Genomic DNA, 25,047 nt, shown 5'->3' with positions numbered 1-25,047 from the left:
GGAAAGTTAAAATGATCTTTAAATAATTTAAAAATCTAAATTTAAAACTACTTAAACTTTTATAACAAAAGAGTAAAAAAACAAAGAAATGTTCATCTTTCTATGGCCTTACCCTGAAACAAATTTATAGTATAAAAGGAATATTCAAATGTATCCAATTATTCCTAAATATTTCCAAGACAACAATGACAGTATTAACTTAGAAGCAGTCTCTTAATAAAACTCAATGCACATGAAAATGTCAACATGAAATAAAATACTCATCCTTAAAAGAAAGGATTATCTACCACTGTAAGTGACTCTGTGAAACCACATTAGCACATTTGAAGTGATTTCTCAAGGAACATGGTACTTGAGATCAATAAAGTATACTACTTGTTTTTAAAAACAGCAGTTGAAAACTGTATGAACTAGACGTCCTAATAGTCTCTTTAATTCAAGAATGATATAATCTAGTTGATCATGTTACTGTCAATTTTTAAGAGTTAAGCTTACAGTTACAAGTATGTAAGTTTACTAAGTTCTAAAGCAAAGGCTCAGATACTTCCAGGAAAAAACTCGACAGGGACAAACCTCATTTACAAAGTATGGTTTAAGACAAAGATCCTTTATCTGGTCACAAAAGGTTATTAGATCAGCTCCCACCAGGTCCACTGGGCTCAAAAGGGCTTTATTAATAGGAAGGACACAACCACCAGCTCTGACACCTATGTCTACTTCCCACCTGGACTCTAGCCCCCTGCAGAGTCAAACCTAGGTTTCTTTCCCACCCTTGTACTTGTCACCCTAAGCCAGTGATCTGCCACAAGGGCTATCATAGCTCAGACTACAGTTGCTTCTCCAGAAAATCAGGTGGTAAGACAAGAACGTGATAAACCCAACAGGTAAGACCTGGCGAATGCTGTCTCAGCCTGCATCTGACCACGGACTGGCTAGAACCATTAAGACCCATGAGGAAGACAGTCTAGCAGTGTTTTGTGAGTCTTTGGCTTTAGGGTATTGAAGTAATCAGCAGAGATGATAAAATACTCCTTCAAACATACTATGCTTACAGATTCTATGCTAATCCACACAGCCAAGGAAAAGGGAAAAATGTGCCTTCTAATTCTGTATCACTTGGAAGTTTACAGACAGGATATTCAAGATTTTCATTTTTTTTAAAAAAAAAAAACATAAGGCCACAAAGTCCACAAATGCTTATAAACCAATGCACCGATTACATTTATCTTGAAAAAGAAAAATCAATTAAGAGGTCATTTGAGAAGGGGATCCTATGTGCAGCTAATTTAAAAAAATGCAAATAAACTGCACAGTAGAATGCAAAAAACTATTCCAAGTGACTAGCATACAAAAAAACAAAAAACGAACTCAGAAGAAATGAGGCCTTCAAAGAAATTATGACTAATGATACGGTTCTTGAAATGGATGAAGCATAGGCTTATTTAGATGAAAACTATCAGCAGCAATGGTGACCAACTTTATCTAGAGTTAAAAGAAAAAAACACTAATAAAATTTTGCAACTTTATGCCTATTTGGAATTATATGTAGAAACAGTTTAAAGATAAGTTAAGACCTAAACTGTAAAAAAGAAAATTCCACCAGAGGAGTACCTTATATTCTAATATTTCAGGGCAGGCCAATAATCTACCACTATATTAAGCACAACTTGCCAAAGTCTTATTTAAATATGCCTTATCTTTTTTGTTTTCAACAAAGGCACTATGCCGCCCCCAAGACAGAATGCCGCTAATGAAGTGAAGAAAATGAAGCATGGCTTTTCATCACTTCTAGAGCTGAATGCAGTGGATATTTTCTGAGAAATACAGAAATGATCTACACAAGGCCGTCTAGACCTCCCTAATTTTGCCTTAGTCAAAGAGATTAATATTTTTGCATTCTTACCTTTTCACTGAAACACTCAAGCAAGTCTTGGACATACCCTCGCATTTCTTGCAAAAATTTATACCGTTCACCAATACCCCCAGAAGACCCTTCTAATCTTTCAATAGCCCTGGTAGAGTCCACTCGGCTTTGCAGATGTTTCTCATGCTGCTGTCGATTTGTTTTGTGCAGTTCTTTCATGGAGTCCAACCTTAAGAACACAAAAGGATAAATATAACACATTTACATCCAAAAGTCTACGCTGTCAGGACTCTTGCAATATTATAATAATGCATTTAGTTCCACTATTAGAATATAAAAATACTCGGAGTGGCATCTTTTCATCTGTACTGCTTTTTTCCCAAAAAAAAAAAAAAGAAAGAAAAAAAAGGCAGTTTACAGACTTCATATAAAGTTATTTGGTGGGCTAACCAAAATCTGTTTCGCTTTTCCCCCCATATCTTGACTACACTCTTTCAGAGTCCAAGAGGTACAAACTCAGAACTGTCTTCAACAAGATCATGGAGTGGCATTTTTTATAACTTTTCGAGGCTTCCACAGAAGTAATCCAAGAAGGTAGCAGAACAAAGTATGAAGTCATCTTCTGTTTAGCTTTTGAAGATGGGCCAGTGAATCTTCTTTGCCGATATTCTGCATCTGCTACCCCAGACTACATGTTGCCTGAGGGAACAGAAAGCTAGAGGACAGGTCTTTAAGAAGTTGATCTGCCCTACCTGTCTTTAAGCTGTTTCTTTACCAAATCAATAGTAACGGGAGTCATCTCATTACTGGGAGTTTTGAAAGGGACTGTATTATCTGTTTTTTGAGATTTGGCATCAGATGATCCATAGGCCGTATAACTATAAGGAATGCCATAGGATGAACCATAAGGCATCGTCTGGTAAGTGTTCTGGTAGTACATATTCACTTCAGTGGGCTGACTTGCTTGAACCTAAAAAAGAAATGGGATATATATGAAAACTAACAGTTAAAACTGTAATATCATGCCTTTAGGGTTAAAAAAAAAGCAAAAACAAACAGCAAAAATTACACCATTTTCCAAATACTACGTTAATTAAAATAAATAATTGCAGAGTTCTTCAGAATCAAGTAAAGGTAGGGCTGGATGAATATTCTAACTCTTGCGGGATTACTGGATTCATTTCTAATAACTTTCAGGAAAACATAATATCAGAGAAGTTTAGAGTTGGAAGGGACATAGGAAATAATCCAAGGCCACCAAGGTATCAGTGGAAGAGAACAAATGACTTGTTCTAAGTAGAGAATAAATAGATAAGCGGCAAATAGAGACTGCCATCTACGTACCCTATTTTCTTAACATAACCCAAACGTGTGCAAAATTCTGTGTCAAACACCAGTAACCAAAATAGTCTACACATTTACACAACACTTCCACTGTTCTACTTAATTCCATAAAGCAAACTGTTGTAACTATTGAGGAATAGACTTTCCATCTAGAGTAAGTTTTCATATAACAGAGAAATCCATTTTCCACAGAATAATTTCTGAAGTCAGAAACAATAAGCTCTACAGGAAAGAAAGATTTTATCCAAACAGTGGTTCTCAAGTTCAGTGTGCATCAGGATGACCCAGGATGGGTGGCTGGGCGCCCCCGCCCCAGCTTCTCATTCCCTGGATCTCAAGAGGGTGAGAGTTTGCATTTCTAACAAACTCCCAGCTGCTGCTGCTGGTTGAAGGACCACTCTGAGAAACACTGATCTAGGAAACCAGAAAATTTTCCATCATTCTGACTGTAAAAAGCAAAAGATAATACAGTTTCTTTTAAAAGCTTATTGGATATGTAACTTTATGTAATTTTCTTAATTACGTTAGTTGAATGAATGACAAAGATTCAATTCAAGGTGCAATGTTTTTAACTCAACAAAATAGGCAGAAAAGGTTTTTAATTTACTTTTTAATTTTTGAAGTGAAATCCTTCAGTTCTTACCTGAGGGATATTAATTCCTTTTCTTATCTGCTCCTGTTCCCATCGGCTGAGTTCTTCATCTTGTTCTCCAGCTACTAAAGCATCATCGTCACTCCCCTCGATGCCTACAGTCATAGCAGCAAAGAAAATTAAATACCAGAAAAGTAGGGAGGGAAGAGATGCCAACCTGGCACTTCACAAAAATTAAGCAAAACTATTGGTACTAAGTCAGTCTTACTAAAATGTTTATCATGATCTCCTCTCCTTTGCTACTCCCGACCTTGTCTTAGCCACGGTATCCCTTGAAGCAAAATGCAGTATTATGTAACCCTTAAGACCTTAGGAGGGTTTCCTAATCTATGAGCTTGACATCAAATCAACAAAGGGAAGAACAAAACCTACAGGCCTCTAAAGAATGTTAAGCTGATTATATATATTTATGCATGTAAAGTGCTTAACACAATACTGCCTATTCAGGAAGAGCTCAATAAACAGCTATCACAATCGTGCTATAGTTTTAAAAAAAATTCCAGTAAGACACTTGTACCCAAGCAAAAACAGTCCTCAAACATTAAACATAGTTAAGTAAGGGGCACCTGGGTGGCTCAGTCAGTTGGGCGTCTGCCTTCAGCTCAGGTCATGATCCCAGTGTCCTGGGATCAAGCCCCACGTCGGGCTCCCTGCTCAGTGGGGAGTCTGCTTCTCCCCCTCCTCCCAGCCCCTGCTCTCTCTAGCTATCTCTGTCTCTCTCTCAAATAAATAAAATCTTAAAAAAAATAAACAAACATAGTTAAGTAAATGTGGGTAATTTTTGTTTGGCTATATTTAATAGCAAATCATATTTAATAGCAATGCGCCAGGCTTACTATCCTATTAAATCAAGTTACCTATTTCCTCCGCAATTTTTTGTCTTTGTGACTTTTCTTTCACAGAAAAAACTATGCGGCGTTTCTCATCATCATCTTCATCATCGCTGGCATCATTCTCATCTTCTCTAACAAGGCGGCCTTTACCAGGCTCACTATCATGAGGAGTGAAATCTCCTAGTTCTCGGGCCATTTGACGCTTTTTCCTTGCAGCATGTATAAAAGCTGCATCTGGAATTTCTCCTGGAAACATACGGTAAGGATTATAAAAGATGGAGATTTTAGGGTATAAAATTTCTAGTTTCTGGAAAATATGAAGGGTAAAATAATCTCACCAAGACAGGCTTGTCATTGTGATGGTCTAATGTTAGTTGCTGGTGCCCCCTTCCCAAACTGTGCCTGTAGTCCAACTGATTTATTCTTAATTTAGCTTAAATGGAAACTAAAAGTCACTAAGGACACTAAAATATATGTATATAATGACAATATGTATGAGAAAGAGGGAACGGGGAAATCCACCATAGCAACTGTAACTATAATTTTTTTTCATTTTTAAGAAATAAACAAAAGTAATCAAATCATATTACTGAACTAGAAAGCAAACAAAAAACAAAAAGGTGCCCACAAACACACCTTAAAAAACCATTATAGCATGTTTCTGTTGCAAATAGTGTTCAGTTCACCTGTAAGCATACTGAATATATTCTGTAGTAATTTTGCCTCCTACTAAAGCATTGTTAAGTTTTTTCCATGTTGCCGTTTGGCATAAACACAATTTTTAATGGCTTAACCATATTCATTGAACAGATAAAGCATAACCTACGACATATCGAACTGACCTTTCACCTATAGTAAAAATTAATGCCTTGCTACTTATCTAATGTTATTTTAATAGCTTTAGAATATCCCATCATGTAAATGTACCTTAATTTACTGAGCTGTTCCTCCCCTGCTAGACACTTTTTCTAAGCATTTATTTACTGGAAAACTGACTACCCAGTGAACAGATTTGCAAACTATTTCCTAAAGAAAAGTAAAAAGGAAGAGAGCGTGGGCATAAAACTGACAGCATTTACTTTTGCTTTTAGTAGCATTTCTAAAAATGTTAAAGTCTTAATCTGAAATACAAAAAAAGAGAAACTTTAGTACCATTTATCCATTTACTTGAAGCCCCCACATTTGCTCAGATAACAAAAGATACCTGTCTGAGAATGAACTTGGAAAACTGGAAAGTTTCTAGTTCTCTCACTTTATTTGCAAAAGAAAACACCTTGGCTTCAAACGGATGTCATAAGAAAAACCACTTAGCTAACTCCTTCCTTCACCATCTTTCCACAGGCCCCTCCTTGAGGGAGTCCTTCATTTCTGAGGAGTATTTGCAAGTACACACCTGGACGGAGAACGTTCAAAGAAGATAAAGCGTTTGAAAAGGCGCCACCAGCTTTTGGCTTTTCTTCCTCCTTCTCACTTTCCATATCCATTTCATCTTCACCGTGTTCACTGATGATAACCCCATCTTCTTGACTGGTGTCCTTAACATGTCCTGTTTTGTCCAAAGGTGGTTCGTCTACATTTGTGAAAAAAGTTATTAAAATATATTTAAAATAGAATGCATAAATCAGGTGGGCACCGTTTTGTTTATAGGCTTAATTCATTCAAGTCTGAACTATTTTAATTATTTATAAAAAACTCAAACCACTGATGTATGAAAATGAAATATCCAACAATAGGCATTAATTGGGAAGTAAAAGTAATATAAACGTCACAGGGCTGCTTTGGAGGCTCTGCTCAATTCCACCTTGAGTTCACTTCATCAAAATTTTACTAAATTTATCAAAATTAATTTGATATGTTTCTTCCTCTAAACTTGCACTGGTAACTAACTGTTCATACCTCTTTGAATCATTATTTCATTTTATATCAGCATTTCATTAAACTCTAAGCCCCTCTGAGGCAGCTTTCTATCAAGAACAATGCTTATGGACCACATAAACCTCTCTGCACAAATCAAAATTAATTTGATTTGTTTCTTCCTCTAAACTTGCACTGGTAACTGTTCATACCTCTTTGAATCACTATTTCATTTTATATCAGCATTTCATTAAACTCTAAGCCCCTTGGAGGCAGCTTTCTATCAAGAACAATGCTTATGGACCACATAAACCTTTCTGCAATGAATACTTCAGGATTATCTTCTTAGTTCATAACCATTTGTCATCCATCACCTGAAGGGGTTAAGCCCCAAAAGTCACATTTATACAATGCAACTCTGACCCCACTGCCATGACTCAATGTTCAAGAGTGGATTTGTGACCAAAGCAGACACAACCGGATTCTCTTTCCGGGAACCTGGAACTGAGACAGCGAGAGAAGTCAGAGACCAGGTGGCACTAAAAACAACCACATGTAAACCTGGAAGGGAGCTGCAGAGTGCCATATTCTGCCATATGGACAGACAGAGAGCTCCCTAATTCTGAGGCCATTCATAAGACCAGTTGCAACACTGCTCTCCTGCCACTGCATACCAGGAGGCACCACCGTATCTTTACAGAGCTTTACGTTCCTTATAACTAACTAGCCCCACTGCACCATCAGTCCCAGGCAAAAATCAAGAAAATCAAAGTGTTTTTCACCTTGAGCACTAAACCTGGCACGCAACAGGCACAATGAATATAATGAAACAGTAAAAGTTTATTCTAAATATGATATTCTAGTGTTTCCCTAGCATGTTCCCCTCCCAAAAACCGTTTCAAAGATTCTCTATGCATTTCAAACCATATTCCATTCCCCTCAATAGGAATCCCAGGGATAATACCACTCCCCCATATACACACTTTTAAGTTTACTAAGATTCGGGTCATTATGTCTTAGTCTCCTTAGTCTTCTCATCTACCATCCTATTTCATTAGCCCCAGCCTGTCTTCTGAAGTGCATTCCGATGCTATGAGATTTAAAAATTCACCTTATCAGATGGATACAGTTTACATGGGAGTCAAAGACTACCCAAGAATCGGAGTCAAAAACTACCCATTTCCTTCTACTCTAAACCCACACTAAATCGAAGGCTTTCAATAGAACTGTGAAAGGTCTATCAGATCATCTATGTTCAGATAATGATTTCTGCAGATTTTAAAAGACTGAGCAAATACATTTTATGATTGAACACATACAAGTGCACAACATGGTTACACTTGAATTTTTGTCAGTGGATATATATTATCCTTCCAGATGTCTTTGTAAAAAGAGATACTAAATAACCTTTCCCTAGGCTCCTCTAGGACCCTCAATTTCTTCTACTACCACATCAAGAAACTTGTTCTTGTGAACATTCTACCTCGAACTTGACCAGGCTCTCCCTCACCTTTTTTCTGTCTACAAACAGTTTTCTCCTTATTGAAAAACTTCTCCTTGATCCCAATGGTCCCTCTAGTTACTGTCTACTTCTCTCTCTCTGACAAACTTCCGGAAAGCAGTGGACCTGCTGACTTCTACTTCATCACCAACTTGTTCCTCAACCTAGGCAAATGGCCTTTGATTTCTCTCAGTCCAAGCTCCCATACCAGCTAACCCAATGGCTGCAGCTACAACAAATTCATACAGTATTGTTGAGCAATTCAGCAAAAGATGTTCCTTCATCCAAACAGATACAGCTTGGCTAGTGGACCTGTCTCTTCTGCCAGACACCCTCCTCCAGAAAGAAAACAACAGCAACCCTGCCAATGGCCTCTCCTTGGTCCTTTCTTTTCCTCACTTTTCTGGTACTTTCTCATTCAAATGAGCATCATCATCTTGAAACTTTTCCTATCTCTTCTCTGGCCTTTATGATTTTATTTAGTAAATCCTTTTCTCTTTGTGTACACTTATTAAAGGTAGAAGTCTTTGTCACAAAGATCACAGGTCACAGAAGAAGACCTCATAAATCCCAGACTTGCTTCCATTTCTAAATGGTCCCTTCTCACTTCTGATCTTTCTTGCACTATTATACTGCACACAGTTGGTTCTCAAAAGATTTGGGAAAAAAGCAGTTTCCTAGGCTCCAAAATAATTGGTTCCCCTAAAAATACTCCTCCTCCCACCTGCCTTCCCTATTTCTGTATATAATACAGCATTGTTCTCTCAGTCACCATGTCACAAAAGTTCAAAATTTGACTGTTTTTTTAAATTCAATAGCTAAAGCATATATCAAGCCTACCAATTTTTCCCTTGGAATGTTTTTCAAATAATCCTTTCTTTCCATTTCTTCTCCCACACCCATAGCAAACATTTTTAACTCATCCACTATTTCCCATTGAGTCAGGAAAAGCCTCAGTCTCACTCAACTAAGACCTTTTCAAACTCACTATTAATGGATCAAAGCTGGCCCTTGATTTTAAACTGTTTTAGGCCTCCAATCTCTCCTTGTGCCAATCCATTCTGCATGTTAATACAAGGTTAAGGTTTCAAAAGGCATTTATCATGTCACCATCTTGGCGAGCCATCCAACACAGCAACTCTAAACCCCTTTAATGGATACTAAACATCCTTCACAATCTGTCAACAATGTACCTTTCACCCTAAACCTCTACTTCCTCTATAAATCATCCACTTTGACCTGACAGATGTATTTGCTCTCGCCTTAGTCACTTTAATCTTTGATTATACATCCGTATCTTCCCTCTCCCATCTTTTGGAATTTAAATTATCAAAAATCCAGTTTCATATTCCACTTTATCTTTGAAGCATTCCTTCTCCTGCCACTAAAAAAAATGCAGTTCCCCTTTAAACCACTCATTGGACATTTGGCCAAACATTGGGTCCAAGTAGACATTTGTGATGCTGTCTCCAAAACTAGACTGTAAATTTGAGATATAACGACATACTTTTTCACATTAAGCCTGTGGCTGAGAACCCGTGAAATAATAATTCTATCCTTAATTCCATGGAATAAAAAGATTCAGCATTTGCATGAGAATAATTCAGACCACAGCATATATAATGGATCCACTTTCCTCCAAGACAAATAACTTCTTAAAATTGTTACGCTTCAGTTGTGAAAGGGTGTTGAGAAATGTCTGTACAATGTAGGCAGGGGCCTCACACTGAGAAGTCTTCATCCATGTATCTGATAGGGCTGCTGAATGAGAAAGTGTTATCAACAAACATTAAAACAAGGGTGTTCCTAAAGTTCTGCAAGAATTAAACCAACTGTGGAAATACCACCAAGGAAATGGAACACCTGTCTCTATAAAATACAAGCACAGGAATTTACACAGTACTATCTCAAACAGGAATAAACCTGTGTCTCAGGCTTAAGTGGGAAACTTCCTTTCTCTGGTTAACAGCAGTCTGAACACTAGCAAGAAAAGTGGGGGAGGATTCAGGTGCTACAGCAGAAACATTCCGGTGGCAAGGATTTTCTTAAAAATGCATTTCCTGGGACGCTTGGGTGGCTCAGTCGGTTAAGCGTCTGCCTTTGAATCAGGTCATGATCCCAGTGTCCTGGGATCGAGTCCCGCATCTGATTCCCCACTTAGCGGGGAGCCTGCTTCTCCCTCTGCTGCTGCTCCCCCTGTTTGTACTCACCCTCTCTCTCTCTGACAAATTAAAAAAAAATGCATTTACTGTGCAACTGTGTTAGAATTAAATAACAGAACTGTATCAATATTCAATCTGGACCTTTGACAACAACAGAATCAACTGAACAAGTTCATGATATATACAGCAAATCCAATCAATAGTTGTGAGAAAGAGCTTTCATTTTGTTGTTTCAAAAGAATCCTATTAGTTTGGTACTTACTGTCTGCTGATGAGTTGAGTTCTGTTTTAATCTTCGACTTTTCAAGATCTTCTTTATATTCTTTCTTAAGTAATTTTACTATCTTTTTGCTGTAACTTGACTTCTTCACTTTGAAAACTTCTTCATTTTCTTAGAAAAGAAATTAAATGAAGCTGTAGCAACCATTTCAGACAGTATTTTCCCTTCTAACTTTCACATGGTCTTATGTGCTTTTCACATTCATCCAAATGGATACTCATACACCCCAAAGCATCACATAATTTGAAGTTATTCCAAATCTGTCACAGACTCTCAAAAGCTGTCAACTTCATAAATTAACCTCACATAACGCAAATTTGAGACTTTTTAAAAGGCATAACACCTGCGACTACACAAAATTTTCATATGTCCTATTGTTTTCCTCAGAAAGAAAACAAAATCACTGAAAAAGCACTTAATTACTTTATCAGAAAAAAAAATCCAAAGTCAAAAGACGTTGGATAAGAGAGCTGTCAGATCTGAGTAAATCTATAACCATCACAAACTGACATATATTATTCAAGACTAAGCTGAGAGCAAAGCACTTTTCAAAAATAAGTTTTGGTATGTAGCCCCTGTCTGATTTGAAAATTTTAAAGTCAGATACAAACACTTTATCAAATAGTTTCTGCATCATCATCAAAAAAAAAAAAAAAAAAAGAAAGAAAGAAAGAAAGAAAGAAAAGAAAATCTGGCTGTGGTCCTCTCGAACAAAACAAGAAATAACAGAAAGGCCAAAAAGAAAATGCCCACCTTCCTGGAAGGATGAGAGCATCTTGCATCAAGATGCAAGTGAGATATCCAAAAGTCTTTCTTTTTTTCATAACATGCACTTAATTGGGTTACATAAACACACACGCAACTGGTCGGGAAGTTAGACTTAAGGCTCATATATGATCAGAAATCTAAATCCACTGCAGCTTAGCCTCTCACACCCGTTTAGATAAAATGCCTTCAATTACTATTACACCGTCTCCCCTCATTGTCCAAAAATCAATGCGAGGAAAGCCGTACATCTGTACCCCTACTTATATCCATGGAGAAACCGAAGCTCGACGTTTGCAAGGGACTGGTCCAAGGTCACTCATAACCAGCGCTTCAACTCCGGGGATTCTGTTCCCAGATTTAGGATTCCTCTTTACAAACCCAGCCTTCCTGGTCAAGGATGTCTGGACAGATCCCCCAATAGGCGTGGGCACACTGACCTGCAGAGGACTCAGAGACTGTACCAAAAGCAGACAGGGGACCCAACTCAAGTTCACCCTGAAACACATCCGCCAGGAAAAAAGCAGGACAAGGGGACACTGAATTTCCACTTGATAAACTCAGAATGACGGATCTGAGCTTCTGCCCCACAGAGCATGAAACGCACAGGAGGACGGTAAGGAGGAGGCGGTTGTTAAGAAAAGGCTGGTGGCTGCGCGGGAACGCGTCCTCCGCCGGGAGCAGAAGGCCGGAGGCGGGGAAAGATGTGCAGCAAGTCGGGCGCGAAGGGGCTCCGTTCTGGGCTGCGGGGGCTGGGCGTCCAGGGAATGCGAGGACTAAAAGTGGGGGCCCAGGGTAAGGGATGCTGGAGTCTGGGGTCCGGCGGGGCGGTTACCTTCCTCCTCGTCCTGGAAGCTGAGCAGGCTGGCCCGGGCCACCTCTTTGTTCTCTCGCGGCCTCTTGCGCGGCTTCAGCCCATTGCCCGGCTCCGCGCCGCCGGGGAAGCAGCCCCCGGCCTCAGCCCCGGAGCCCGGGGTCAGCGCGGAAGGTGGCGGCGGCCCCGGGCCCTGCAGCGACTCCCCCCCAGGGGCCCTGTCGCCGCAGCCGCCAGAGCCCGGTTCTTCGCCGGTGCCCGGCGGCGGCAGCAACGGTGGCGGCTCTTGCTCCTCATCGCGCTCTCGCTCCTCCTCCTCCGAGTCATTCCGCTTGCGCACGTTCACTCGCCTGGCCTTTCGGAACATTCCCGCGGCTCGCACGGCGGTCTCACACCCGCTCTCACACGGCTGCCCCGGCAGCGGCAAGCTCGCGACGGCGCACGCGCGCACTCCGGGGCTCCAGCCGGGTCCCGTCTTCCCTCCGTCTACCGCGCACCACCGAGCGCGCATGCGCTCGCACCCTCAATACGTGGAGAGATCTCCGCGCCTCTCGCGAGAACGTCAGCTTTTTGCGCTGTCCTCTGTCGGCGTGGAGGACTGTTGGCACGGAACTCTAGGACTCTGGCGCTATCCCCCGGGTCACAAAGAGGATCATAGAGACGAGAGGACAGAGTAAGCTCGGTCGTCCTACGGCCGACGGTACCGCAGTGCGTCTTCCGCACTTACGCAGAGTAGTCAGTCAAGCGAGGAAACCTCCCGCCAAGCTCTAGGACCGGCAAAGAGAGGAGGAGAGGAAGGATGGGGAAGAGAGGGAAGGGGGAGCGGAGGAGAAGGTGGGGGGGGTGGAGCCAAAAAGAGAAACCAGGTTTGATGAGGCAAAGTAGGGTCCCAGGGTGGATAGTCTTTCCCAAACTGTAAGTTGAGTTGTAATTTGGTAATTACTACTATATTGAGTCACACTTCGTATTTCTACAGCTTTGTTTTGTAGCTACAAAGCACTTTCAAAAGAGCATTGAATTTCATTTATAGATAAATTGTTACCTGGCCTGGTGTTTTAGCCTCTTTCTCTGTTATGCCGAAAGCAAAGTGTTTTAGCGTTTTGGAAAGAAAGCCAAGTTTGCGAGCAGTTCTGAAACATAGCTAATTTCAGAAACGGAAGGAAAATCGGCTTGCACGAGTGGGGGTGGTTGTGACACATTTCAGCCTTGCGTCACAGAGGTAACAGTCTTAACTGGCAAGGCCCAATCAGGGTACCGGCTTGTGAGGTTGAACTCACAGGCTTGCCGGTCGTTATCAACAGACTTGAGGCCTTTTCCTTCACGTGTGCAAGTATATGTGAATTCGTGTTCATGTCTCAAAATTCAAAAGGTTACAAAGGGCATTTGTATAGTGAAAAGAGCCCACCCATCACCAGAAGCTTTCCAGTTCAGCAGCAGTTAAAATTCTCAGGATCCCCCTGAGATATTCTGTGAACGTAGAAGAAATAAGTGTATCTTTATGAATTACCTTTTTTACACATGTGTAAATTATGTTTTTAGTTTAACATAAATTGGAGTTAGGTTCGTGTCCGTACGTAAAGTGTTGGCTTTCCTTCCACCCAGCTGCATACCGATCCATTGTTGGAATGTACCATAATTTATTAAACCAGCCCCATAAAAATTGATATTAAGGTTATTTCCCATCTTACTATATATTCATTGCCACAGTGAAAAGTTCTGGAAATTGGTCACATCTGGAGAATGAAACAGGATTGGAAGTGCTAGATCCAAATGTGTGCATTTGTAATTTAGCTAATTCTAAATTGCTCTTTATAGAATCTGTGCTAATTTGTACTCTTACCAGCAAATATGAGAGTGCCTTTTTGTCCACACCATCCTGTCAAAATTGCACTTAAGAATTAAGCTCCAAGTTGAAGCAGAAGATCCCAAGCCCACCAAGAATTTCTATGTCATACACATCTGCCTTATTTTCTCTGGTTTTCTTTGTTTGGATTTGAGATCTGCCCAGCCAGGACCCACTTTTGGAAACTGGAAAGATGATCTAGGCCAAGAGCATCCTCTGTAACATTTTCTTCTAGTTAATAGGAGAAGTTAGTAACATCTCACTCCCATTCTGTTCTCATTACTCTAAATTCTTATATTCTGGCTGCTCAGCATTGATTTAAGTTCTGATTCCAACAGTGTTTCGTTGGTGAAATTGAACTCCAGTTCCCATCACAGAAGATTCAAATTGTGCCTGATCAGCCTCCAGACACCTGAGCCAAGAGACAGATTTGCAGTAATATGATCAGGGTTAGAGGTAACAAACATAAGGTCCAGAGCAGAATATGTTAATAGCTTGACTTAAAATTTCAAAAAGATCTTCCACTGTAAAAATGGTGGCTGAATATGGATAGAAGGGAGGACACTTGTCATTTTAACATGAGCCAAGATAGTAATAGACAACAAATGTATTTATAACTTTGACAGTCTACCTATTCAGATAATTAAACACTTGAAAGTTATTTTGCTGCACAAGCAAGCCAAAGGTCCTTTTATAGAGGTTATAGATCTTGTGGAAATTAAATTCCTGAAACTGAATAGCTGCTTTGGTTGCCTGTCAGCCAGTATCTTATCCAAACTGATGATTTTATAAAATGCTTCTGTGCTTTGAGTATTAAACAGACTAATTTGTTTGTTGCATATAGTCTGTCATCACCGTTTAATATTGGAAGGCCTTTAGTATTCTGGGAAAACAGAAACAGCTTACATAGAACTGTTACATCAGTCATTTTGTTTGAATCAATAAGTTAGCTCAATTCTTTTTAAAAAGTCGTCTTTCCAGGCAATAATTCTGATTGGTTTTTTTTCCCCCACCGAATTGTGACTTTGCATGGATTAAGTGACCCGTAAATTCAGATAAAATAGGCAAACAAGTTTCGGGTTTTTTGCTGACTCAGTATTCGACTCTGTAGTCTAGAACAATGGTTACGAAATGCAAGTCTATGAACCTGTGAAAAGTTTTCCCTAGTCAGCTGCCAAATGAGAAGAGTAAGAACAGTCTGTGAGGAGTAGCCAGATGTCCTTTCTTCGGGAAAAAAATGTTCCTTTATTCTGACATTGTCTTTCTCTTTCCATGTTAAGATACTAAAATCTCTTTCCTTCTACAAAACGATGACGTTATATGATAGTGTGTGTTTGTTTTTGCATTCTTATTTGGCAAACTAAAAAGTAAAAGCCACGAATCCTCCTAAATTTTTTATTTTATCTAAAAATTTTATTTTTTTTGAAGCGAGCTTTATTGAGGGATAGCAAAGTGATAGTACAAAGCTCCCAAGGGGGGGAGGGTACCCAAAGGGGTTGCCCTAAAAATTTTATTTGAAATCTCATAATCTAGGAATCCCTGATCTAGGAATTTTTCTTTTCTTTCTAAAGCTATAACTCAATAATTCTATTCTGGAAAAAACATTTAATTATTTAAATATCTTTAGAGCTTGCCTTGCTGAAGGCAGTTCTACATTAACTTAAAGTAAAATGTAAGCTTCACGGGAGAAGATATTTTATGCTTTATTCACTGCCATCTTCACAACACCTATAATAGCACCTCATACACAAATATTTGTTGACTGAATGGTACTGCACATTATCCTTTTATTTAATTAGTGGTAAATATTTCATCCTATGTTGATATAAATTACATTTTCTACAGCTTACATCTGTTTATTCTCAAAACAAGATTGCAATACATTTGTTACAAATTCCTGGGTAGGTATAAATTCCAGGTATAAATTCCTGATCCAAGGTGAGCCAATCAGATTCTCCCAAGATTTTGCACTTGAAACTAAGACAATGAGTGCCTGCTTGTGGCTAGAATTGCAATGAACTCAAGAGCCCAAGGGAAGCGATAAATTACCATGTCAATTCAAAAGCTGAGAAAACTAGTTTGTGTAGCTGAAGAGAAGAATGAAGCAGATGTTCTAAAAAGCAGAAGGCAAAATAGCATGACATTTTTCCCCAAGAAAGGTAAGACAAAATAGCAGAAGACAAAATAGCATTTTTGTGCCTTTCCTGGTTCTTGTTCTCAATGCTTCTTGAAGCAGGACTGCACTTCTGTCTGTGGGCCCCTGAGATCCAGAATCCTTAGAGTAAATTTCTTTTGGTTTTGTTGCTGTTGAGGTGGTTTTATTGTTTGTGTGGGTTTGCTTAAAGTACTTCATGTTTGTTTCCATTAAAACCAAAGAACCCTAGGACCAAAGAGTTCTAACAAAATAAACAATAGTTATTTAGTTTTGTAGTAATGTTAATTTTATCTGTGCAATTTATACAATTGTGGGTTTTTTTTTTCTTTCAAGATTTTATTTAAATTCAACTTGGTTCACATATAGTGTAGTATTAGTTTCAGGGGTAGAATTTAGTGATTCATCAGTTGCATATAACACCCAGTGCTCATTACATCTAGTGCCCTCCTGAATGCCCATCACCCACCTCCCCTCCAGCAGCCCTCAGTTTGTTTCCTATAGTTAAGAGTCTCTTAGAGATTTGCCTTCCTCTCTGATTTCATCTTATTTTATTTTTCCTTCCTTCCCCTATGTTCATCGGTTTTGTTTCTTAAATTCCATGTATGAGTGAAATCAAATGGTATTTGTCTTTGACTGACTTATTTGGCTTAGCATGATACCCTCTAGTTCCATTCATGTTGTTGCAAATGGCAACATTTCATTCTTTTTGATGGCTGAGTAATATTCCGTTGTACACATATACCATACCTTCTCTATCCATTCATCAGTTGATGGACATCTGGGCTCTTTCCATAGTTCGGCTATTGTGGGCATTGCTGCTGTAAACATTGGGGTACATGTGCCCCCTTTGAATCACTATGTTTGTATCTTTGGGGTAAATACCCAGTAGTGCAATTGCTGGGTTGTAGGGTGGCTCTATTTTTAACTTTTTGAGGAACCTCCATACTGTTTTCCAGAGTCGCTGCACCAGCTTGCATTCCCACCAATAGTGTAAGAGGGTTCCCCTTTCTCCATATCCTCACCAACATCTGTTGTTTCCTGAGTTGTTAATTTTAGTCATTCTGTCTGGTGTGAGGTGTTTGTGGTTTTCATTTGTATTTCCCTGATGATGAGTGATGTTGAGCATTTTTTCATGTGTCTGTCAACTATTTGTATGTCTTCTTTGGGGAAATATCTGTTCATGTCTTCTGCCTATTTCTTGATTGGCTTTTTTGTTTTTGTTGAGTTTGATAAGTTCTTTATAGATTTAGATACTAGCCCTTTATCCATTATGTCATTTGCAAATACCTTCTCCCATTCTGTAGATTCCCTTTTAGTTTTGTTGATTGTTTCCTTTGCTGTGCAGAAGTTTTTATCTTGATGAAGTCCCAATAGTTCATTTTTGCTTTTATTTCCCTTGCCTCCGGAGACGTGTCCAGTAAAAATTTGCTATGGCTGAGGTCAAAGAGGTTGCTGCTTTTGTTCTTCTCTAGGATTTTGATGGATTCACATTTAGGTCTTTCATCCATTTTGAATTTATTTTTGTGTATGGTGTAAGAAAGTGGTCCAGTTTCATTCTTCTGCATGTAGCTGTCCAATTTTTCCAACACCATTTGTTGAAGAGACTGTCTTCTTTATTATATTGGATATTCTTTCCTGTTTTGTCAAAGACTAGTTGACCATAGAGTTGAGGGTTCATTTCTGGGTTCTCTATTCTGTTGCTTAAAGTTGCTTAAAGTACTTCACGTTTGTTTCCATTAAAACCAAAGAACCCTAGGACCAAAGAATTCTAACAAAATAAACAATAGTTATTCAGTTTTGTAGTAATGTTAATTTTATCTGTGGAATTTATACAATTGTGGGTATTTTTTTTTCTTTCAAGATTTTGTGTCTGTTTTTTTTGTGTCTGTTTTTGTGTCAGTACCATGCTATCTTGAGGATTACAGCTTTGTAATAGAGCTTGAAGTCCAGAATTGTGATGCCTCCAGCTTTGCTTTTCTTTTTCAACATTACTTTGCCTATTCAGGGTCTCTTCTGGTTCCATACAAATTTTAGAATTGTTTGTTCTAGCTCTGTGAAAAATGCTGGTGGTATTTTGGTAGGGATTGCGTGTGTGTGTGTGTGTTTTAAGTTTAGCTGCTTAATAACTCTTTAGCTTTACTGTAATTTTTTAGAGAGGAGTTGTCTTTCTTTTTTCTCTATTGTTAAGATATCCATACAGATATGTTCATTGGCATTTAAGTCACAAGCAAAAGTGAGGAAAGCTCTTTATCTTGCAAATCTGTAGTTATTACAAGTACAGAGAAACAAGTAGCTCCATCCAGGGCATGTGAATGATCCTATGAAAAATATTAGAAAATTTCTAAATTATTTGTCTCAAACTCTATTGAAATATAGTCATTGTATCTACTTTCATAAGATTATCTTTTCTATCAAACCATTATTAAGGATGGAATCCAGATTTAAAAGATTCAGGCTTTTAAAAGTTAATTTTTTTTTTGCCACATTAGAATTTTCAGTAGAGAGATACTCAACTTTTAAGAATGTTTTGGCAATTCAACTCTAATGGCTATTCCTTCATTTTCTGAAATGACAGTTTCTTCAACAAAAAGAAAGTGAAATTTCTTTTCATCCAAATTTAGAGTTTCATAATAAAAGTAAACAATGTTTTATTTCCTTGCATGGAAATATTGGGCTTATTCAGTATTTTAAAAATACATCTGCTATTTAGACCAGGTAATTCTATTATTGTCCATTTATTCAATGAATCTTTTTGAACATCTACTATGTTCTAGGCATTGTGTGAGGCAATAAGAAACAATAGTGAACAAGACAGATGTGTTCTTTCTCCTTCCAGACCTATAGTCAGGTGCTGGAGACATAATAAGTAAATAAAAATTAATTACTACTTGCAGTTAATATTGTGAAGAAATCAATAGGGTACTACAATTTAAGAAGCACAAATATAAAATGATAGAAATTTTAATTTGATTCATTTCTTCCCATGTGCCAATGACCATTTAAGTATCTTTATCATCAGTAAATATGTAAGAATTTCTAGGATTGAGGCAGAACATTTTCCTTCAAGATGATTACAATTACTAGCTCCAGGATGACTCCTTGAGTAAATTCTTCTTAAAATATTTCATGTAAAATGAGGAGTAATTGAAATCACTTTATCCAGGTCAGTATTTTACATTTATTTTTTTAAAGTAATCTCTATACCCAATATGGGGCTCAAACTCACCACCCCAAGATCAAGAGTCCCATGCTCCTCTGACTGAGCCAAGCAGGCACCCCCATATTTTATTTACATTTCTAGTGTTACTCTGCGAAAGAGTGTAATTTGCAGTCTTAGTACAGATATGATATTTATATTACATTCATAGTGGATACTTTATGAATGCATCTAAGAACTATATTACCAATACAAAAGCAAAAATAGCAATGCAGCCTCTCTGAAAGAACTCATTTGTGTTAGCTCAATACCTTTCATACATTACTGTCTGTCCTACCTGAGGAAAAAATGAAAAGAAGATACATATTAAAAACTAACAGTTATAAGTATCTCTTCTTGAGTGTTACTAGAGGGCAGCAAAGTGTATAAGAAACATACTAACCTTAGAGTACAATTACATTAGAGAAGAACCAAATCAAGCTTCCAATTCCTTAAAAATTAAGTAGACCTTTATTTTATTTTAAAGATTGATTGATTTAGAAAGAGAGAGAGTGGTGGGGAGGGGCAGATGGAGAGGGAAAGAAAGTCCCAAGCCGACTCCATGCTGAGCACAGAGCACGATGTTGGGCTGGATCTCAAGACCCTGAGATCATGACCCAAACTGAAACCAGAAGTCAGATACCTAACCAACTGTGCCACCCAGGCACCTCAATTAAGTGGGCTTTTAAAAATAACCTTTCTCTAATTATAAAAGCACTACCTATCTATTTGGAAATTCAGGAAATGTAGAACAAAAGAAAGAAAATAATCACTTACAGTCTTAACACTTAATTTTTTATGCATTTCCTTCCAGAATTGTTTTATGAACATTCGTTCATTCTTTGTGGCTTCATCATTCCAGTACATATTCTACTTGGAGTTAGTTCTCCACTCCTCTCACCTTTAATAATCATATCCATGGCTTTGGCTTGCTACCATGATTGTACTTTGGACCTTCTCCAAGTCACTGGGGAGTTACTGGGTGTCTTCCAGGAATTGTATCATTTCCGTCATTCCAGTCTGCTTACTCTACCTCCAGTCCAATGAACCCATCACTGTTCACTGCCCATTCTCTTCCTCCTGCCTTTATTTCCCTCCTATTTTAGGTTGGATTTCCTGGGGCAAGATTATAGTCAGCCCCTTGCCACAACTTCAACCCTCTTCCCCCCTCTTCCTTTGTTACACTCACCCAGCAAAACTCTAGCCATAGTTGAGGCAGTCTTTTCTGTATCTGTTCCTGACTACCTAACATTCCTGGTTCTGTTTTAAATGGACTGCAGACTTCAGATGGATGCTAAAAACATTTTCCTTTATAATACATTGTTGTAATATGCCTTTCTGTCTGAGTCAGATAAGTGAAGTAGTCAAGTCATATGTAAAGGTATATGAAATTTTAATAATATAATTAATGAGCTCAAATGTATAGATAAACTAATAGAATTATGTACTCTCCAGAGACTATTTAATCATCTGTTTCATCTGTGAAACATTTATAAATAGCAATCATTAACCTGACTACAATTAAAAAAAAAAAGACAACCTGAACAAATTCTTCATAGGGCACATTCTTCAACCAGAGAAAAAGTTACATGACAAACCAAATTCAAAAGGCGAGCAACCCTTCCTAATTTAAATTCTTTAAAAAGCCTTGACTACTTGGGAGTTAATGAGCAGCGACCTAAATCTCTAAATTGAAGAAATAAAATACGATACATTATCTAAAAACTCTAAAATTAATAAAAATGCTGATAGTTGCATATAAAAATATATGGAACACAGTTGTAAAGGTATACTCGGAGAATAGTGTATAACTTCAAACCATTTGTGATTACAAAAGTTGTAATAGGAATAAATTACCCAACCTCAGAAATGACAAAACAAAACAAAACCCTAGCAAAACAATTCAAAGAATGTGGGGAGTAGGAATATTCAAAGAGAAAACTGTAATCAATAAATTAGAAAACAATAAAAACCAAAATGTAGGAATTATAAAGAAATTATAAAGAAAAACCCAAGGTTGATTTTAAAAAGCAATACAAAATACACACACTACCTACAACTTTAGATATAATCAGAGATAAGGAAGAGCCAAATTAATTATGAGAAGATGTTATATGGAACCCAGCAATAATACATATGGAATTCTACAGAAAATGTACTTTCTAGCAAAATACGTGTTTCACAAAACTGACTTAAGAAGAGCCTAATGGCTCTTACCAAACCAATAAGCAAAAAGAAGCAGGAAAAAATATTAAAGAGATAGAGTTTGCGTTAAAGATGTGGGAATGACCACAAAGTTGTTTAATTAGTCTTTTTTCCCATCGCCCCAATGAAACCATGACAAAGGAGTTGAAAGAGCCTTCTGCACATGAGGGATTTCAATACATGTATCCAGTATTTTTAATCTGTGTCCTGGTTAAGTTTCCTCTCCCATACCATGAAACTAGTGCATCACTTCTTCTCAAAGCCCTTCATGTGTTCCCAACTAATAACTATATAACTCTGCTGAAAAGTTCAGCTCTTCACTTATGCTCATGTAAATAAAAAAAGAATCCTTCCTATCTAAGATTAATCTATCAAGGTGTGCACTATATTCTCGTTCTTTAAGGACTTCACTCCAATGGCTATCCTCTCCATCTTCGGCTTCCCGTCAGCACACACACCTACTTTAGTAAGTTCCATCCTAGAACTTCCTTGGACATCTGGCTCCAGGTCCTTTTCTCCGGTCTCCTTCACGGCTGAACTTCATACATTTGTCTCTACTCAGGCCCAGCACATCCTCATCTCCCATTCATTCCTCAAACCTCTCCAGTCTGACTTCTGTCTCCACGACTCTGCTAACACTCCTCTTTCAAGGCCACCAAATGACTTACCTCTTGCCAATCCAGAGGATGCTTCTATGTTCATCTTGTTTGACCTATTGAATTTCAAACCAACTGACCCCACGCTCATACTTCAAACACTGTCCTCTCAGTGTGATTATACAATCTCTTCTCAACTTCATGTTCAGTGATGTCACACTGTAGCTTGAAGTTGGCCAAGGCAGGAGTATTTACACCATGGAAATCAGCAAATGCCTCAAATCAGACCTCTTTTTCCTGGAAAGCTGGTTATTAAACATTTAGCAGAATACCACTGCTCAAAAACACCCCAGGCTCGTGTTATCTCCCCTTTCACTAACCTTGCCAAACCTTTAGGGGATCTCCTGTAAGTAATCGGTAAGTACTCAAGTGCTTTGTTCTTTGATCCTGGATCATTTTTCTAATCTCTTGTTAGATGATTAAATTAAATCCCATGGCTTTAATTTTTATCATGATAAGGATGACCTTAGGCCTGTGACCAATATGGACCAGGCAGTTGAATTGAATGAAGTAAATTGAAGTTGAATTCAGCTAAGTGGCAAAGAAGTAGTCTCCTTTTGAGAAATTACTCCTGGTTTGCCCTAAGCCCAAATAGATGCTTGAATGCCTAACCATGGGATACCAAGTGACCATGTGATCTAGCTGCCCTGATGAACTAAAGTTATCTGATCTACTAAAACATAAAGTTGGGCATGCAAAACAGCCCTCTAAAATTTAGTGGAAGTAGTACACATGGGATTGGATGCTAGCAGGTCTTGAAGACACTGTTCCATGTGCTTTGTCTCTTGTACCCTTGATGTATTGCTACCTATCCTTGGAAGCAAACCTATGGCCTCTTGAGGTATTCCCAATGACCGGTTGATTAAGGAAGAAAAAATTCAAGTCTAGTTTACATATGGTTCTACATGATGTGCTGACACCACCTACAGTGGGCTTTGTAGCATTAGCCCCAGTCAGGAGTGGACATGAAGGAAGCCATGAAGGGGAATCCTCCCAGTTCATCCGGGTGCCTGCTTTGCTGGGGAAAAGCATGGCTAGAAGAACATCTATTCTGACTCATTATATAGTCACTAATGGTTTGGCTTTTCAGCTGGGGTCTCTCAAGAGAATTAGCCTTGATGTCCTAAAGGCGTCCATTTTATGTAATAAATTAGCTTATCTTTTATTTTGTTGTTCTTACGCATCTAGAATTAACTTATATGCACCTAAGTATGTTCCATCTTAGGGGAACTAAGAAATCATTTTTCTATATAGTTTAATTCTCTTGCAGAGGCCAGAGTAAGAAAGGTTGGAGTGAATGTTCAGGAACTTGGAAGGAATTAGACAAGTGGGCATGAGTGATATGAATAGACTCAGAATAAGCACAAGTAGGGAGATACTTGTGTCTATGTAAATACTGCGAAGTCCCCCCACCAAAAAGGATGCTTTCAATAATCAGGTGGATCAGATGACTCATTCTATGGATACCAGTCTACCTCTTTCTCTAGCTACTCCACTGCTTACGTAGTGGCCCTCTGAACAAAGTAGCCACGGGGTCAAGGATGAAGGTTTTGCATGGATTCATCAATGTGGACTTCCTCTCACCAAAACTGATCTGTTTAGTGCCCAACCTGTCAACAGCAGAGACCAATGTTGATCCCCCAATATGAAGCATTCCTTGGGAGGACCAGCCATTTTCATTATACTAGACCCTTCCAATCATTAAGGGAAAGCAATTTGTCCTCACCGGAGAAACAAGATGCTTATTCTATGAATTTTTTTTCCCTTATGATGGTTGACTTTATGTGTCAGCTTAACTAGGCTAAGGGATGCCCAGATTGCTGGTAAAACATTATTTCTGGGTATGTCTGTGAGGGTGTCTCCCATAGAGATAAGATCACCCTTGCCAATGTGGGTGGTCATCATCCAATCCATTGAGGGCCCGAATAGGACAAAAAGAAGGGGAAAAGACGATGCATTCTCTCTGCTTGAGCTGGGACATCCATTTTCTCCTGCCTTTTATAGCTGTTGTTTTTCCCCAATCCAGAATCCAGTAAAGATTGTGTATTACATTCAGTTGGCATAGCTAGTCTCCTTTATTCTAGAAAAGTCCCCCATCACTCGCTAGCTTTTTTTTTTTTTTAGTTTTCATGACATTGATATTTTTAGAGTTCAGCCCAGCTTTTTGAGGTTTTTTTTCCCCATTTTTATTTTTGCAGACTGTGCCTTAATTCAGATTTGAATTAGATGTAGGCTTAACAGTTTTAACAAGAATACTACATAGGTAATGTTGTGCCTGCTCACTGTATTCTTTCTTGTGATAATACAGACTCATGAAATCTTTGCAAATCAATATGCTGTAAACCATTCCTGTAATTGATCATACTGATGCTCAGATGGTCCCTCTTATGGCCAGCGGAATCCTTTAGGCTGGCTCCTGTATTTTTTTGGATACGTTCCCATCAATTTATTGAGCTCTTCTTACTTTCTGTCACAATAAGATATTCCAGGCTCACTTTATACTTTTGCTACCCTGATACCCTGGAATCAGCCATTTCTTCAAGGACCTATTTTGTTGTTGTTCCTGTTGTTTGTTTGTTTGTTTTAATGGGGAGTGGTTTTGAGAAACCAAAATTTAGGTATTCGTGTGTTCTTTGCCCCAGGGATGTCATTGCTTCTTGGGACTCTCTCTGGATAAAGCTAAGTAATGTATGTTTTAAAAATCATGAGTTTGTGATACCTTTTAGTTCCAGACCCAGGAACCTGCTGTTCCTCCCTTTAGTTCATACTCTTCCTGTTAGAACTCTGAGTCCCCCAAATCTTTCATATATTTACTCTTTTGCACAATCCTATAATACACACAAAATAGTTTCAGAATTGTGCCTATACTCCTACCAACAAGCCTTTACTAAGTAAAATTCATAATTTATTTGCAGTTTTTAAA

At 38.5% G+C, this 25,047-nt stretch overlaps 1 protein-coding gene across 1 annotated transcript in view; it reads right to left on the bottom strand.

The window, feature by feature from the left end:
- The window catches only part of PAXBP1 (PAX3 and PAX7 binding protein 1), a 33,119-nt gene extending 20,579 nt beyond the window's left edge, over positions 1-12,540 (bottom strand). Inside the window, exons 1-7 of the mRNA XM_028115657.2 lie at positions 12,091-12,540; positions 10,473-10,601; positions 6,087-6,263; positions 4,718-4,939; positions 3,852-3,955; positions 2,617-2,834; positions 1,904-2,093 (exon numbers count right to left, since the gene is read on the bottom strand). Coding sequence (XP_027971458.1) covers positions 1,904-2,093; positions 2,617-2,834; positions 3,852-3,955; positions 4,718-4,939; positions 6,087-6,263; positions 10,473-10,601; positions 12,091-12,436 — 1,386 coding nt within the window. The 5' untranslated portion in view covers positions 12,437-12,540. The remainder of the gene's footprint in view (positions 1-1,903; positions 2,094-2,616; positions 2,835-3,851; positions 3,956-4,717; positions 4,940-6,086; positions 6,264-10,472; positions 10,602-12,090) is intronic.
- Between the last annotated feature and the right edge of the window lie 12,507 nt (positions 12,541-25,047).

This window comes from Eumetopias jubatus, unplaced genomic scaffold, assembly GCF_037043125.1.
Source record: "Eumetopias jubatus isolate StellerSeaLion01/CBP00866 unplaced genomic scaffold, mEumJub1_p1.0 scaffold_1, whole genome shotgun sequence".
NCBI classification, from domain to species: domain Eukaryota; kingdom Metazoa; phylum Chordata; class Mammalia; order Carnivora; family Otariidae; genus Eumetopias; species Eumetopias jubatus.
This window is presented reverse-complemented; position numbering and strand designations above follow the sequence as displayed.